This window comes from Hemiscyllium ocellatum, chromosome 3, assembly GCF_020745735.1.
Source record: "Hemiscyllium ocellatum isolate sHemOce1 chromosome 3, sHemOce1.pat.X.cur, whole genome shotgun sequence".
NCBI classification, from domain to species: domain Eukaryota; kingdom Metazoa; phylum Chordata; class Chondrichthyes; order Orectolobiformes; family Hemiscylliidae; genus Hemiscyllium; species Hemiscyllium ocellatum.
In genome coordinates, this window is record NC_083403.1 from 13,065,980 (window position 1) to 13,081,396 (window position 15,417).

The 15,417-nt window shown below is 40.0% G+C and overlaps 1 protein-coding gene across 3 annotated transcripts in view; it reads left to right on the forward strand.

The window, feature by feature from the left end:
- The window catches only part of LOC132830661 (serine/threonine-protein kinase MRCK alpha-like), a 565,530-nt gene that overhangs the window by 512,289 nt on the left and 37,824 nt on the right, over nt 1-15,417 (forward strand). For 2 of the 3 annotated variants that reach the window (XM_060848489.1, XM_060848488.1), the window contains exons 25-28: nt 3,580-3,716; nt 4,980-5,119; nt 6,532-6,613; nt 14,798-15,014. In XM_060848489.1, coding sequence (XP_060704472.1) covers nt 3,580-3,716; nt 4,980-5,119; nt 6,532-6,613; nt 14,798-15,014 — 576 coding nt within the window. Of the gene's footprint in view, nt 1-3,579; nt 3,717-4,979; nt 5,120-6,531; nt 6,614-10,595; nt 10,695-14,797; nt 15,015-15,417 lie in introns of all 3 variants that reach the window. The other variant, XM_060848487.1, reaches the window with a different exon arrangement.

Consider the following 15,417-nt stretch of genomic DNA (forward strand, 5'->3'; position numbering starts at 1 on the left):
GTGCTTCGATGCAGAGGTATCTGGATATCCTCATGTGAATCACAGAAAACTGGTTGAATGATGGCAGGGAAGGCAGGCAATAAGGAAGGCAAATCGAATTTTGGCATTTATTGTTAAAGGGCTACAAAGTAGGGAAATGTTGCTGTAACTGTACAAGACATGAGTGAGACCGCACCTGGAATGTTGCATATAATTTTGGTCCTTTTACTTAAGGTCACTACTCAATCAGAAGGATGTGGATGCTTAAGAGAGGGTACAGACGAGGTTCACCAGGATATTGCCTAGTATGGGGGATTTTAGCTATGAAGGAAGATTGGTTAGATTTTTTTTTTCACTGAGATTGTGGGGCATCCTGATAGAAATTTATAAGATTGTGAACAGCATGGATAGAGTGGAAAGTAGGAGGCTTTTTACCAGGGTCAGTTACTTGGCGACATGGGTTCAAGGTGTTGGGGGAAAAGGGGTGGGATTTAAAGGAGATGTGAGAGGCAGCTTTTTCACACAAAGTGTGGTGAGTGCCTGGAATGCGCTGCCTGAAGAGATGGTGGAAGCAGACACAATAGCAACATTCAAAAAACACCTGGATGAATTACATGAATCGGAAGGGAATAGATGGACATAGGTTCTGTAAGTGAAGACAGTTTTATTATGGAAGGGAAACTGTGTCAGCGCAGGCTTGGAGGGCCAAAGGGCTGTATTGTTCTTTGTTCTTGTTCTTGTTCTTTGGATGTAGTTGCATTGGAGGCAGTTCAGAGGAGATTTGCTATATTGATTCCAGGGTTGAAGGGGTTTGTCTTACGAAAAGAGATTGAGCAGTTTAGGCCTATACTATCTAGAGTTGAGAAGAATGAGAGAAGATCTGATTGAGAGTATATAAGATGCTAAAGGGGATTGACAGAGTAGACATAGAGAGAATGTTTCCCCATGGGGAAATCTAGAATGAGAGCTCATAATTTTAGGATACAGTTCACTGATTTAAAATAGAAATAAGGAGAAATTACTTCCTTCAGAGGGTGGGGAATCTGTGGAATTCACTACCCCAGAGTATGCCTGATGCTGAAAAACTGAGTAACTTTATGAAGGAGATGGACATTCCTTAATTAGTAATGCATTGAAGAGTTATGGGAAGCAGGAAGGAAAATGGAATTTAGTCTAAGATATGATTAGCCAAGATTGTATTGAACAGTGGAGCAGGCTCATGGGACTGAATTGCCTATTCCTACTTTAGTTTTTGTGTTGTTAATCAGCAACTTCTAAATCAATTAACTGGTTTAAGTTTATATTGCTGTTTGTGGGATTTGTTCATCTACCGTGAAGATAAATTAGCAAGTAATGTAAAATGAACAGTAAGAGCTTCTTTAACCATATGAAAAGGAAGAGAGAGGCTCGAGTGAACAAGTGTTGTTTCAAGGAGATGGCTGTGGAAGTAATAATGGAGACTCAGGAAAAAGCAGAGGAGTTGGGAGATGATGACGTTGTGGTATTATTGCTGGACTGTTAATCCAGAGACCCAAGTAATGTTCTGAGAACCTAGGCCCAAATCTCGCCATAGCAGTTAATGGATTTTGAATTCAATAAAAATCTGGAATTAAGAGTCTAAAAGTGATTGTTGATTGTCAGAAAACCCCATCTGGTTCACTTAAGAAGGAAACTGCCATCCTTACCTGGCCTGGCTTACATGTGACTCCAGACCTATAGCAATGTGCTTGACTTGTAACTGCCCTCTGGGAATAAATTCTAGCTTAGTCTTCACACCCTGAATGAATTTTTAAAAAAGTTGCACAAGTAATTTAGTTTTCATGCTAGAAGTCACTATTAGCAATTAATAGCAGTCACTGTATCTTAATTTAATTTATATAAGGGCTCTGACATGTTTCTGAAAAATGTTATAAGTTGCTAGAGATTTGTGTGTTTTCTTTTATTTGTCTGATTTACCTTTCTGTTCCTTGTATTACTAATCCTTTCCAAATATGTCATTTCCCCAGGGTGCTCATTGCTAAATAATAATATAGTCAGGATGTTGCAGCCAGATTTCAGGAAAGGATGCAGCTCATGTTGGTCTTCCTCCTTGTACCCCTGACCAAAACTCTGCTGCCCACTTCATAACTCTCACCAGGTCCAGTCCACCCATCACCCCTGTACTCCCTAACCTAAATGGCTACCATTTAAGCAATGTGTCAATTTTAAAATTCGTATTCTTGTTTTCAAAACATGGTGTACCCCCGTGTTTCTGCATCCTATCTCACGTCCATCACATAAAATTAGGAACTGAAATAGGCCATTCAGCTTCAAGCCTGCTCTGTCATTCAATAAGACTGTCACCAATCTATTTGTGTTTTGACTTCCACATTCTCATTTATCCCAATGATCTTTGATTCCCCTGTGTACAAGTTATCTGCACTTCTCGTATTCTGGATTCTTGAGCATCATTAACTTTTGTCACTCTACTGTGAGAAAATAGGAACGAGGAACAGGAGTAGGCCATCTGACCCTTTGAGCCAGCTCCACCATTCAATAAGATCATGGCTGACCTCTTCATGCCCTCAGCTCCACCTGCCAGCCCTTTTACCATAACCCTTAATTCCTTTACTGTTCAAAAGATTATCTATCTTAGCTTTAAAAACATTTGCTGAAGAAGTATAATTGCAACATTTAAAAAGCATTTGGATAGGTATATGAAAAGGAAGGGTTTGGAGGAATATGAGCTGGGTGCTGGCATTTAGGACTAGATTGGGTTGGGATATCTGGTCGGCATGTCAAGTTGGACCGAAGGGTCTGTTTCTGTGCTGTACATCTCAATGCTCTCTCTAAGCCTCAGCTACTTCCCTGGGCAGGGAATTCCATAGATTCACAACCCTCTGGGTGAAGATGCTCCTTCTCAATTCAGTCCTAAATCTGCTCCCTCTAATCTTGAAGCTACACCCTCTTCATCCTATTTAGGAAACGTCCTCTTTACTTCCGTCCTATTTATGTGTTTCGATAAGATCCCCCCTCATTTTATTTATTAAATTCCAGTGAATATAATCCCAGTCTACTCAGTCTCTCCTGTTAAGCCAACCCTCTCAACTCTGGAATCAACCTCGTGAACCTCCTCTGCACCCTTCTCGTGCCAGTACATCCTTTCCCAAGTAAGGAGACCAAAACTGCACACAGTACTCCAGGTGTGGCCTCACCAGCACCCTATTCAGCAGCAACATAATCTCCCTGCTTTTAAACCCAGTCCCTTTAACAATGAAGGACAGAATTCCATCTGCCTTCTTACCTGCCTGTTGTACCTGTAGACCAACCTTCTGTGATTCATACACAGTGACTTCAGTCTTCAGTGACTTTAGCCCTAATTGCCTCCCTAATGCTCTGTATCTCTCTTTTTTGATTAGAACTTGCTAAGATGTACACCCTTGACCAACTTTCTTCATTATAGAACCTAATACTCCTTAAATGCTGGACCGTCCAAGTTCGTTTGATAATGGCTCCTCTGAAATTGGGAGGCTTTACTGCATTAAAGCTGCTGTAGAAAATTAATTAATGATCGTTGGTCACACGGTTACTTGATCAATTAAGGTGTTGTTTCATTTTTAGTATGTGGGTTCTCGTGCCACGTGACTTGTGCAGACAAAGCACCGGCTGTGTGCCCCATCCCACCTGACCAAACAAAGGGACCACTGGGGATCGACCCGCAGAGAGGCATCGGGACAGCATATGAGGGTCATGTTCGGGTAAGAGAGAAACAGTACAAAGCTATGGGTTCACAGACCTGGCTGTAAGTGGGGGAACGTGTGATCATTTGAACTGGCAGTCATTCTTGTGCCATCACCAAAGGAAGTCACATTTATGGAAACAGCTTCATAGGCATCATTTCTCACAGCTAAGATCTGTTCCTTATAAACTTTGATATTTTAAATGGTTTAAAGATTCACAAAAACTTTATGCATGTTTCATTAAAAGATCTCTACAATTTACAGAGACATGTGCTTCATTGTTCTGTTGTTTTTGGTTTATTTACTATATTAGCCCTGATGGTGACAGTTATCAAGTCCCAGACCAGAGTGTTGCATTGTTTGAGTTCCATCATTCAGAGGCAATGAATGATCAAGGACCTTTGTGGTTATGCATATGAACATTGAAGGTCCTATAGTATAATTTGTCAGTATATTACAAGTATGGAAGGCCTTTTATATTTCACTATCTCACTGAAAAGGTAGAATTTCTCATCCACTTTGTCTTCTTTACACAGTCTAATTAGATAGTGCCTTCTGGCCAAGTATTGAGATTTCAAAAAAGAAGCCCATAACCAATCAAAGTGAAGTGAAGCCAGTACTCAAGCCCAACGAAATTGTTTACAACTTCAGAAACAATTTGAAGTAATGGAAAAGAAATTTATCTTCTGAGACTCTTGAGGGTTTCTGCTCTTCCCAGCTGAAATTCCAGCTGCTAGAATCATTTTCACTAATATCTCCATCAACAGTTCTCAGGAACCTTTGGCCAGTTTACTGCACAGCTCCAACCCAGTGCATATTTCCCAGTATGACAGGATTTGGGCTTGCCAAGAGGTGGTGAGCTGAGGTGTGGTGCACTGACAGCTGCCATGAAGCTCGGACTGAGTGAACAGCTTGTGAGAATCCACTTATAGTCATATAGTGCAGAGTGTTTACGTTTTTCAGTAGTTCACAAAAAATGGGTCAGCCTTTACTAGCAAAACATTTGGTTGACAGTTTTCCATCTGTGGTTATTTGTTTCTTTGAGGGGTGGAGATTTGCAGGGTCAGCAGGGATTGGGTTAGGAAGAAAATGTTCAGGCAAGATGCTGCGGGTGTCAGGATGTGGTGAAGGATTGTTGCAGCACTTTGCCTCTCGATATCTTTCAATGTTATATGATCATTAGTGTGATCAAAAGCCATTCTCTCACGCCATCACACAAACGCTTCGAATATCATGTGTCCTTACTTCCATCACTCAAACTTCTGAATTTTTCCTTCCTAGGTACCCAAACCAGCTGGAGTGAAGAAAGGGTGGCAGAGGGCACTAGCAGTAGTTTGTGATTTCAAACTGTTTTTGTATGAAATTGCAGAAGGAAAAGCTTCACAGCCAAGTGTGGTGGTTAGCCAAGTTATTGACATGAGGTATGTGTATGGAACTCTTCCTCTTCTGTGTGGTCACCTGCTGCTTTATCCCATTGCTCACAGGGATCCGAGGCAGCCTCTGTGTAGCTAAAATGCTTCCCGAACAGGGATGCTGCACTGATAGTCTGTCCATTTTTACTGCCAGCTATTGATCAGTATCAGAATTCCCACCTCCCAGTCCGAACATTATGTGTTCGAGTCTCACTCCAGAGACATGAACACAAAATATAGGCTGACATTCACGGGCAGTACTGAGGGCGTGTGCGCTGTTGAAGGTGCAGCATTTCGAATAAGATGTTAAGCTAAGGGGGTTTAAAAGATTCAATGGTGCTATTTTGAAGAAGGGCTAGGAATTTCTCCCTTGTGTGCTGACTAATATACACCCCTCATCCAACATTTCTCAATCGAACTAATCAGTCATTATCACATTGCTGTTGGTGGGAGTCGCCACACACAAATTGGCTGCCATGGTTCTTAACTTACAACAATGACTAAACTTCAAAATGTGTTTTATTGGATGTAAAGTGTGTTAGGGCATCCAGAAGTTGTTAACTGCATTATATAGATTTTTTTTTAAGTGGTACAGGGCTTCCCAAAGTATTTTGAGGTTGTAAGCTGAAGATTTGAGTGCGATGCAGTGATAGTTGCCGTGAAGCTCCGACTGAACAGCTGGGAGGCAGCTTTAACTCCTCCCAATTCTGTCAAACCGTGTGCGTGGTCTGAATAGGAGCAGAATTAGGCCATTCGCCCCATCGAGTCTGCTCTGGCATTCAATCATGACTGATATGTTTCTCAACCCAATTCCCCAACATTCCCCAGTGAACCTTGATCCCCCGTACTAATCAACAAACCTATCTATCTCTGTCTTAAATACACTCAGTGACTTGGCCTCCACAGCCCAATGAGTTCCACAGATTCAATCTTTTGTTGCTTTCAGTTGTTTATACAAATGACTCAACTTTGAGACCTGGTCCCTGTAGAAGTAAAAGTGGCAGATTTTTCCATGCCCCTTGCCCTACTGTTCCAGGTCTTTCCTCTTACCCAACCCTAACTCTCCCTGACAGTTCTCATTGAAGGGTCAGAGCAATTTCCAGCCTTGAAATGGGGTCCCAGTGGGAAAAACCTTGGGAATCCCTGAGGTAATATGAACATTTATGTTAAGTATATTTTCATGAACATTCAGTCTTTTCAAATGGTTAAATTAAACATGCAGAGCTTTGTACATTATAAAAGCACAAGCACAGTTCGTTACTTTGCCTTCTGAATATTGTTGACCCTTGAAGTCAGTCAGGAATGAATCCTTCTTTGCCCTCTGAAGCTGTCAGCACATCGATGAGATATCATTAAGGGCAGAATATTGTTGTTTTGTTTTCTTTAAAAAAAAAGTATTTTCTTTTTTAATTTCCTCCCAGGGATGAAGAGTTTTCAGTTAGCTCTGTATTAGCTTCTGATGTTATCCACGCCAATAGGAAGGATGTCCCCTGTATCTTCAGGGTAAGTGGTAGTGTCGCTATATCCTGAGGTGGGAGGGAAGCTTTTTAACAATGGCAAGAGACAAATGGCAGAGGGATTACAGTGAAACCCTTTCATTAGAATGTCTTGTTACTTTGGGGTTTCCAAAATTTGAGGTTGTATTTCGAAAATAATCTGTAAGAACTTTCATTAAGTTGCATTTATTAATTCTATACTGATAATAGTTACACTTGCCTACATTGTCATCAAATTATTTCTGTGTGTTGCAGTTACAATGGCTTACTTTTCCTCTTTTTATAATGAATACTTTCCAACTCTGCTTTTCCTACTGGAAATATGAACATATTAAGAAAGAAATACAAAAGTGCAGAACGATCCTAAAGTGACACTAAATTTTGATTGGCATAATTTATTGGTTTTTCAAAATTCCCTAGTCCAAGTGCTGGGCTTCATTTAGGAAATAGGATGTTCTGGGTCCATTTCCATCATTTTCTTTATTATTTCATGCAATAGTTATCTTTTCTCTGTCCCTCTAGTTCTTCTTTCTTTGTTTCACTATCTATTTTTTCTCTCATCAGATTTCCCTTTCACTCGGTTCCCAATATGTCTCCCTCTTGCATTTTTGTCTCTTGGTTCTGTCTCCCTCGCCTCATTCTTTTTCCCTTGGATAATTCGCCCAGTTGTCTCCCATTATTGATATCCCTTCACGATCTCTTCACTATTGTGGTTGCACATCTCTAATCCTTTATCCTCTTCTCACTCTTTCTCAAGCATGTGTTCTGCCTTTCCTCCCCACCTTTTGTTTTTATCTTTCCCTTCTCTCAATCTCTGCTTCTTGCTCTCTTTCTGTCTCTTCTCCTTTCAGTGTTTCACAATTGGTCCCTTTTGTTTTTTTCTTGTCCTCCTCACTTTCTGCACTCCAAAGCAGTCACATTCCTGATTATATTGCTTCTTCCTCTTTGGAGTAAGTAGCTATAATGGTACATCTTGGAGTGGCAGTGATTAATGAATCAGTAGCATATGATATCAAAGTATATTGGTTCGAAATCCAATAAAGTGGCGTTATTGTTTAGGCAAATGCAATCTATCTTTTCGAATACCTCAGGAATTCCTCTCAGTATGTGAAACAAAATTTGTGTTCTGTACATTACAGCATTGCTATCAATCAGTGTCAAGGTATTTCGGTTGTTAAATTGCCTAAGAGGACATAAATGAACCTGGCTGATTCATTCATTCAAAACCAGTAAGTAAAATGTTCTCATAAATGCTGGATTCATGCTTAATTTAGTTTGAAGCTGGAGCTTAGAGTCAAATGATTTTGTACCTCAAAGCTCTGTGGCCTGGATTCCTGGCCACAATCTTGGTATACATTTACTTCCTGGTCTTGTTATGAAGTGCTAGCTGGAGTTCTGGTTTATACCCTGCCTGACCTTTGTGAAGGGCAGGGACAGATTCAGCCCAGATAGCATTAGTCCGGTCTGCCACTGAATTTCTTGGGCACATGTACCATTTGATAATATTGGATAACAGTGAATAATATTGCTTTAATAAAACAAGGTGGGAAAGCCCTACTTGAGGAAATGGGAGCCTGATCCATTGGTGTTTGTATTTACATGTTAGAGTTGGTAGAGTCCTATATGATTATACATTTTTCTTCCTTTGTTTGTGTGACATATTCCTACATTTTCCTATTTTGTGGCATAATGTAAGGCATTGTTCTTCAAAGCATTCTCTGTCCACAGCTGTTGTTCAAGTGCCTGTTAAATGAACCATCTTAATTGTAAATTCCTTGCTTCGTCTGCATGACACTTAACCCAATATTTAATATCTCTGCATGGCAAGGCCTCTGAAATGATAGCAGGTTTATTTACTGTAACCTTTTGGATTCCGTCATGTCATATACCATGGGGAAAAGGAAGATGAGTTCTTCCCAGGCTCATGTCAGTGCTGCTAAAAACAATTATTTGCCCCATGGTTTATACTTCCTCCTTCCTAGTTTAAGTCATTGCCTGCTCCATGCATGCCTGAAGATCAATTGTCCTATCAGTGGCAACTTTTAGTGTGCCTTATGTTATAGATTACCCTGATTCTAAACACCGTATCAGGTGGTGCCTTCAATAAATGTGATCAAAAAGGGCCATTCACTTATTAGTGGGTAGATAACTGCAACATCAGCCAGTGAATCTCAGCAAGAACCACTGGAACCCACCCTGGAACTTGCTTTATTCTAATAAAAGTGTCCCAGTTTCTCTCACTTCTCATAATTGTATAATGTTAATTGAACATTAGGATCAAGACTTGCTCCTTAAGACTACTCCATCATTCAGTCAGATCATGACTGATCTGTGTTTTCCTTCTTTTTGATTCCCCAGTCATAAGGCTTCTATGTATTTACTGTTTTGAATTGTTTTAAATATTTCAATTAGATCATCCCTTAATCTTTCACACTCAAGAAATGCAACTCAAGTCAGTAAACCATATAATTTAACCTTCTAAGCCCTGGTAAATGTTCTGAAACTCTTCTGCATCCTCTTAGTAACGCACTGAAGCAAACACTGAAAGCTGAATAGAGTGTTCTGTCTGCAGCCTAACCAATGATTTATATAAGCCTCCCATCAGGTTTCTTTCTATCATATTCTAAACAACAAACAATAAAATCAAGAATCCTATGTGCACTTTTTAGTCAACTTTGCCTGACACTTTTAACTATTTCTATTTCTGAATTCCTATTGTGTGTTATATTATTGCCCCTAAGACTTACCAATTGTTAGATTGGGTAGAATGTTATTCCCTACTTTGTCCCTGTGTGGGCCAGAGTGTTGGACAATCTTTTCAGAACCAATGGTTTGAGAGATTGTGGTGAAAACTGTCAGTTCTGTTCTGACTTAACCCAGAATGCTGAAATGCTGTTGGAGTCCCACTGTCTCCTCCAATATGAGTTCACTAATGTTTCAGTATTATGCTGTTCTTTATGAATGATCCGATATAATTGCTCCAGAACCACTCTCATTCTCAGCATCTCATACTTCAGTGAAAATCAATAGCATCTCCTCCGATACTCCCATCTCCATGAAAGAAGTTTCCTTTTTCATCTCCAATTTGTCCTAACTTTCCTTTCATCTTTTACTTTTTGTGTACTTCTTTACAAAACACTTTACTAATCTCTATGTTTGTAATCGTGCTTCAAAGTTCCTACCAGAGATGATCCTCATTCAGGACGTCAGGGACAGAAGGCAATCCAGATGACCAAAACCTCACCCATTCTCAGAGCTTGAGAATCAGCTGTGTGGGGGCTAGCTCACACCAGTACTCAATCACTTGTTATATTGTCCCATTTAGTCAGACCTTTTTATAATACCTACTTTCTTGGTATTTTGTTGTTAGGAATAGCTTTTTAACATAACTGACCTGGGAGAATAATAATACTTTGATGTGTCAATTTGGAACAATTCTCAAAAGGTGAAGCCAGTGATTCCAATCCAAGTGTATTATCGATGAGCTGAGGCAAGAGGATAGGAGCATGATGCACACTGCCACTATTTGATACTGAGCTACAAAACTTGCTAATGATGGTGCATGACTATCACCTCTCTACAATTTCTTGGACATACCTAAACAAGGATAGATTTTGGTTCTGTCCTCAGGTAAAATATTATTGCCTCTGAATTGTTTTTGCCTGCTGCCATCATAATAGGTAGTAGCTTGCTGCCTGATCCACTTTATGGTTTGCTTGGTTTCGTTCGGACATGATTGACCAGCAAAAAAAATCGGGTGTTAGTTTGAGGGTATTCTCATTATTGCCTGAGAACTGTGTTGCCTATCACCTAGCGACACTGGCTGTGAAATTAGCAAACTTCTGCAAAAGTTGATGGTCTTTTTCGGTACCCTTTCTGAGTCCATCCCTCTTCCGTTTTTCCTCCCCAGCTTTGACAAAAGGACTGTGTAGTTCAATCCCCTCCTTACAGGTAGACCTCTGATGTAGCTGTTCTCTTCTCTGCCTTAGGTTCCGCTTACAGCAGAACCTGGTAGGTGGGTTGGGCCCATTAAACAGACCCCGAAACTCCATTCCACACGTGACCGTAAAACTGCAACACATATTAAGGTATTTTTACTCTGTACAATTAATGCTGCTCCTTCCTCGTGGAGATGACATTTCCATATCTTTGCATCCCCTGGTACGTACTCCTTGGTGATGTAGACCCTCCAAGGACTACTTACCTACTGCACACCTGAATACAGTGCTTCTCTTGCTTTTCTCCAGAACTAAAAATGAACAAGTACCTCTTAAAATACTTCATGGACGTCTTTTTGCTTCCTTATTTTTATTTGGGATTCTTTGCAAGTGCAATGTGTCCATATAACCGATTAACAGAAATGTTTCAGTTATTTGTGGGTGGCACGGTGGCACAGTGGTTAGCACTGCTGCCTCACAGCGCCTGAGACCCGGGTTCAATTCCCGACTCAGGCGACTGACTGTATGGAGTTTGCACGTTCTCCCTATGTCTGCGTGGGTTTCCTCCGGGTGCTCCGGTTTCCTCCCACAGTCCAAAGATGTGCGGGTCAGGTGAATTGGCCATGATAAATTGCCCGTAGTGTTAGGTAAGGGGTAAATGTAGGGCTATGGGTGGGTTGCGCTTCGGCGGGTCAGTGTGGACTTGTTGGGCCGAAGGGCCTGTTTCCACACTGTAAGTCTAATCTAATCTAATCTTGTCTAACCATGAATAAAAATCCAGCTTTTCACCAGATGACAACACTAATCAGATTACAATTACCCCTTTAAATAAAAGATACAGAAACTGCCACATAGTGAAAGATCCTAAATTTCCTTTCAGTGCTTGGTTTAAAGTAATCCATCTCAAATGTTCAGTTCTCCGGCAGTGAGAAGAATTTTCCTATCTTATACAGATGTGCAAAGCATCGTCACCACAAAGGGTGGTAGTTCATCCCCACTCGTTCAAACAACTAAGAATGAAGCAGTAAATGCAGCCTTGCAAGCAAGGCCTACACCCCAGGAACAGTTTTGTAAAGCGTTCTTATGATCCCTAATTCCAGATAGCGTATTAATCCCAATGTCTGTAAAATTAATCAAGAACGCAGGCAGCAGATAAACGAGGTTTCATATTTGAGGAAGGAAATTGCTCCTTAAATTAATCGCGTATACTTTTCAAGGCCCATAGATTTTCCTCAACCTACGTTCCTGTGGGAGGTGAATAGCACCCGTTAAAAGACCTTTCCCTGACCTCCTGGATGTAATGATGGAAAAGCTTCATGTTTTTTCAGTCCAGTGTTGAATCTGTATTACTAAGCCCTACCAAGATATATTTTGGAGGAGAGGTTCCCATGATTTTGTCAGGACTGCAGTTATAATGCTGAATGCTGGATTCAGCTGTTCATCTACAAAACTTGCTTTAATTTGGGATTATTGACATTCAGTTCAACTATTACCTGGTTTAATCACATCATCATAATAGGGGAAGGAGAAACAGGGGGAACATGTTTGGTTCCTTTATAGTGTAAATATTGAGACAACAGCTAGGTTATTTGAATTATTTTTTTTCTTGCAACCCTAACCTCCATGAAGTATATTAGTACGGTAGCATTTACAGAACAAAAAGGGGGCCATTCAGTGTACCATACCTGTGCTAGATAAGGTGCAATGTTTCTGTTTTATGTTGCATGTACTAATAAAGAGTGTAACTGCTAAACCATGTGATTATGTCATTGTGAAGCAGTGGCATCCTCAATGTGAAAACATTAGTTTTGTTTTGTTCAACAAGCCTGGAATGAAAATACATTAGTTTTAAAATAGCTACATGTATTTTGATATAATGTTGACCCAGATAGTTTTGCAGCTGTAAAAGCAGATGAATATTAGCAGCAAAAGCATGCCAAATTTAAACTATTTATCAATATTTACTGTCATATGAGATATTGTTAACTACCTTGTAGGATTACTTGCACCTGTTTGTCACCATGTCTCGACTGATTCAAATTCAAAACCAAACTCTGGAAAAAGCTGGTTTAAGCATCCATTCGATCAATAAGTTTCATATAAAGCTATATGTTCAAATGTATGTATATATGTAAAAATGATTTCTGTTTAGCTTGTTGCTTCCTTCCATGACTGAAGTGGTGGAACTTCTTCAAAGGTCAGAGCTGACAGATGTAAAAGACTTCATGACATAAAGAAGCTTGCTCCCCAATGTCTGAGCCAATATTTATTCCTGAACTAACACGAGGGTCATTATGTCCCTTGCTGTTTCTGATACATATGTGACTTGGCAAAATTTGCAGATGAGATGAAACTTGAAACTATTGTGAACTAGTACTGAATTTCAGAAGGACCTATTCAGGTTGGTGGAGTGGTGGTCAAGTAGCATATTCAATTTAATGAAGAGAAGTGTGAAGTAATTTTTTCTAGGAAGAATGTAGTGAGACAATACTGAATAAATTATAAAGAGGATGTAGGAGCAGAGAGACCTGAGTGCATGTGTGCACAAATTATTGAAGATACATGACAATTTGAGAGTGCAGTTAATGAAGCATACATTATGCTTGGCTTTATCGGGTAGGAACATTGAGTACAAAAGCAAGGAGATTTGTTAATGTTGTCTAAAGCATTGTTCCAGCTTCAACTGCACCCAGTTCTGTTTCTTTAGGCATCTTTGGGAAGGATGTGAAGATCTTAAAGAGGGTACAGATGGAAGATTCACAAAGCTGACTCCAGGACTTCAGTTATGTAGATAGATTGGAGAAACTGGGTTTGCTCTTGGAGAAGTTTAGGTTAAAAGGAGATTGCGGTGAGGCATTCAGAGTAGTGAGTGGCTTGGGCAGAGTAGATTGGAAAGCACTTCCCATTGACAGAAGGATCAAGCAGCCGCGAGCAGAAATTTAAGTAATCAATAACAATGTGAAGAAAAGCTCTTCCAGGCAGCGAGTACTTAGGACCTGGGGGTTCAGTACCTGAGGAGTGTGATGGGAATAGGTCCTACTGGCAGATTTAAATTGATGTGGGTCATTCAGAAGACAAAAACTTGCGGGATTACAGGGAAAAGTGGGGGTGGTGACATGAGGTAATTTACTGTGGCTCAGGACATGATAGACCCCATGTCTTCCATAGAGGTCAACAGCACAGAAAATGCCCTTTGGCCCATCACATCTGTGCTGTTACTGTTAATGATTCAATGAAATTGATTGGCCATTATGTCTCTCTATCTCTCTCTCTCTCTCTCTCTCAGTGCTTGTTATGCAAAACTTGCTGGAGCAGTTCCTACATTGCAATAACAACTCTGTTTCAAAAAGTACCTCATTGATTGTAAAACATTTTGGAAAAACTTATGAAGGGTGCTGTATACATATAATGTCTTTTATTAAGCGTCATTATTTGAAGTTACCCAAAATGAGACTGTATTTCCCAGCCTAGAAGTTTTTTTTTAAAATTTCCTTCATGATTTCCTCCTTGCACAGAAATGACAAAGGTATAAATGCTCCAAAGAACGAGGATCGAAATATCAGCAGTAAAGATTTACTGTTAAAGTAGGAATCTCTCTGAAGAAAATTGTGTGCCATTCAAGTTGAGAAATCAGTTAAAAGATTTTCATGAACAAATAGGCCTCAAATAGCTAGAGGTTTGAGATGTAACACCACTGTAATTAACTCTGATGATACTGCATATGTTTGACAATATTTACCCAGTATGGATGGCAGCACTTGATATGCATGGGTGCTGTGAAGTGGTGTGTATTGTGTGGTATGGGATACCGGTTAAATTGTACACATGTTGATACAGATTAATAGATTTATATTTTGTCAGTTTTATCTTAAATACCTTATGCATTGTTCATGCGTTTTTTTAAAAAGTTGACCTTGGAATGTTGGTGCCACTAGCTAGGCCAGTATTTATTGCCTGTCCCTAATATAAGGACTAGAATTCTCTTTTAAATGGGTGCAATCTCTGAGATTGACCTTTAGCTGCATTAGCGCAATTCAGCCATGCAGTGGAATAAAGAAAGCTTGAACAAGAAGAGTTATATTTTTACATAATGTGGCCGGTCTACAGGTAGCTAGTTTCATCTGAATTTTCAGATAATCTAATAGAGTGGTTAAAGTTTGAAAGACAAGTAGAAAATAAGACCATGTAGACAGTTTACATCCTACATTCAAACTGCCTTAGTTCTCCCTTTAACATCACTTCATTTATTGCAGGTTACAGCCTCACAACTATCAACGTCCAATAACAAGTGTTCAATCCTCATACTGGCCGACAGTGAAAACGAGAAAAATAAATGGGTGGGGCTGCTGACCGAGCTGCACCGGATCCTCAAGAAGAACAAACTCAAGGACCGATCGGTCTTTGTTCCAAAGGAAGCTTATGACAGTGCCCTGCCACTCATTAAGACAACACAGTCAGCTGTGATTATAGGTAGGGATATATGGCCTAGATATCTGGTATCATACTGACACTAAAGTTCATACATGATGTTGCTCAGTTCTGTCATAGGCAGAACATCCCTTTGGACCTATTTGTAGAAAATGCCACTTGTGTCAACGCGACAAAACAGCAGTGTGAATCAGCTTTTTTAACCTGATGTTCAAATATTTGAGATAATTTTCCTTTCTAGAGTAATTTTAAGTCAATGGGCACTTTGCAGATTGCAAAGTGATGTTTGTACAATGAGTTTCTGTGCTGATGTGGTCGCAGGTGACAAATTAAATAAAGCAGCCTGTGCTTTCAGTTTTATATGCAGACTATGTTCATACAGTCTAGACTGGCAAAACCCAAGACAAAATGTTTATTGATCAATATGATTCTCTGTCTGGGCAGC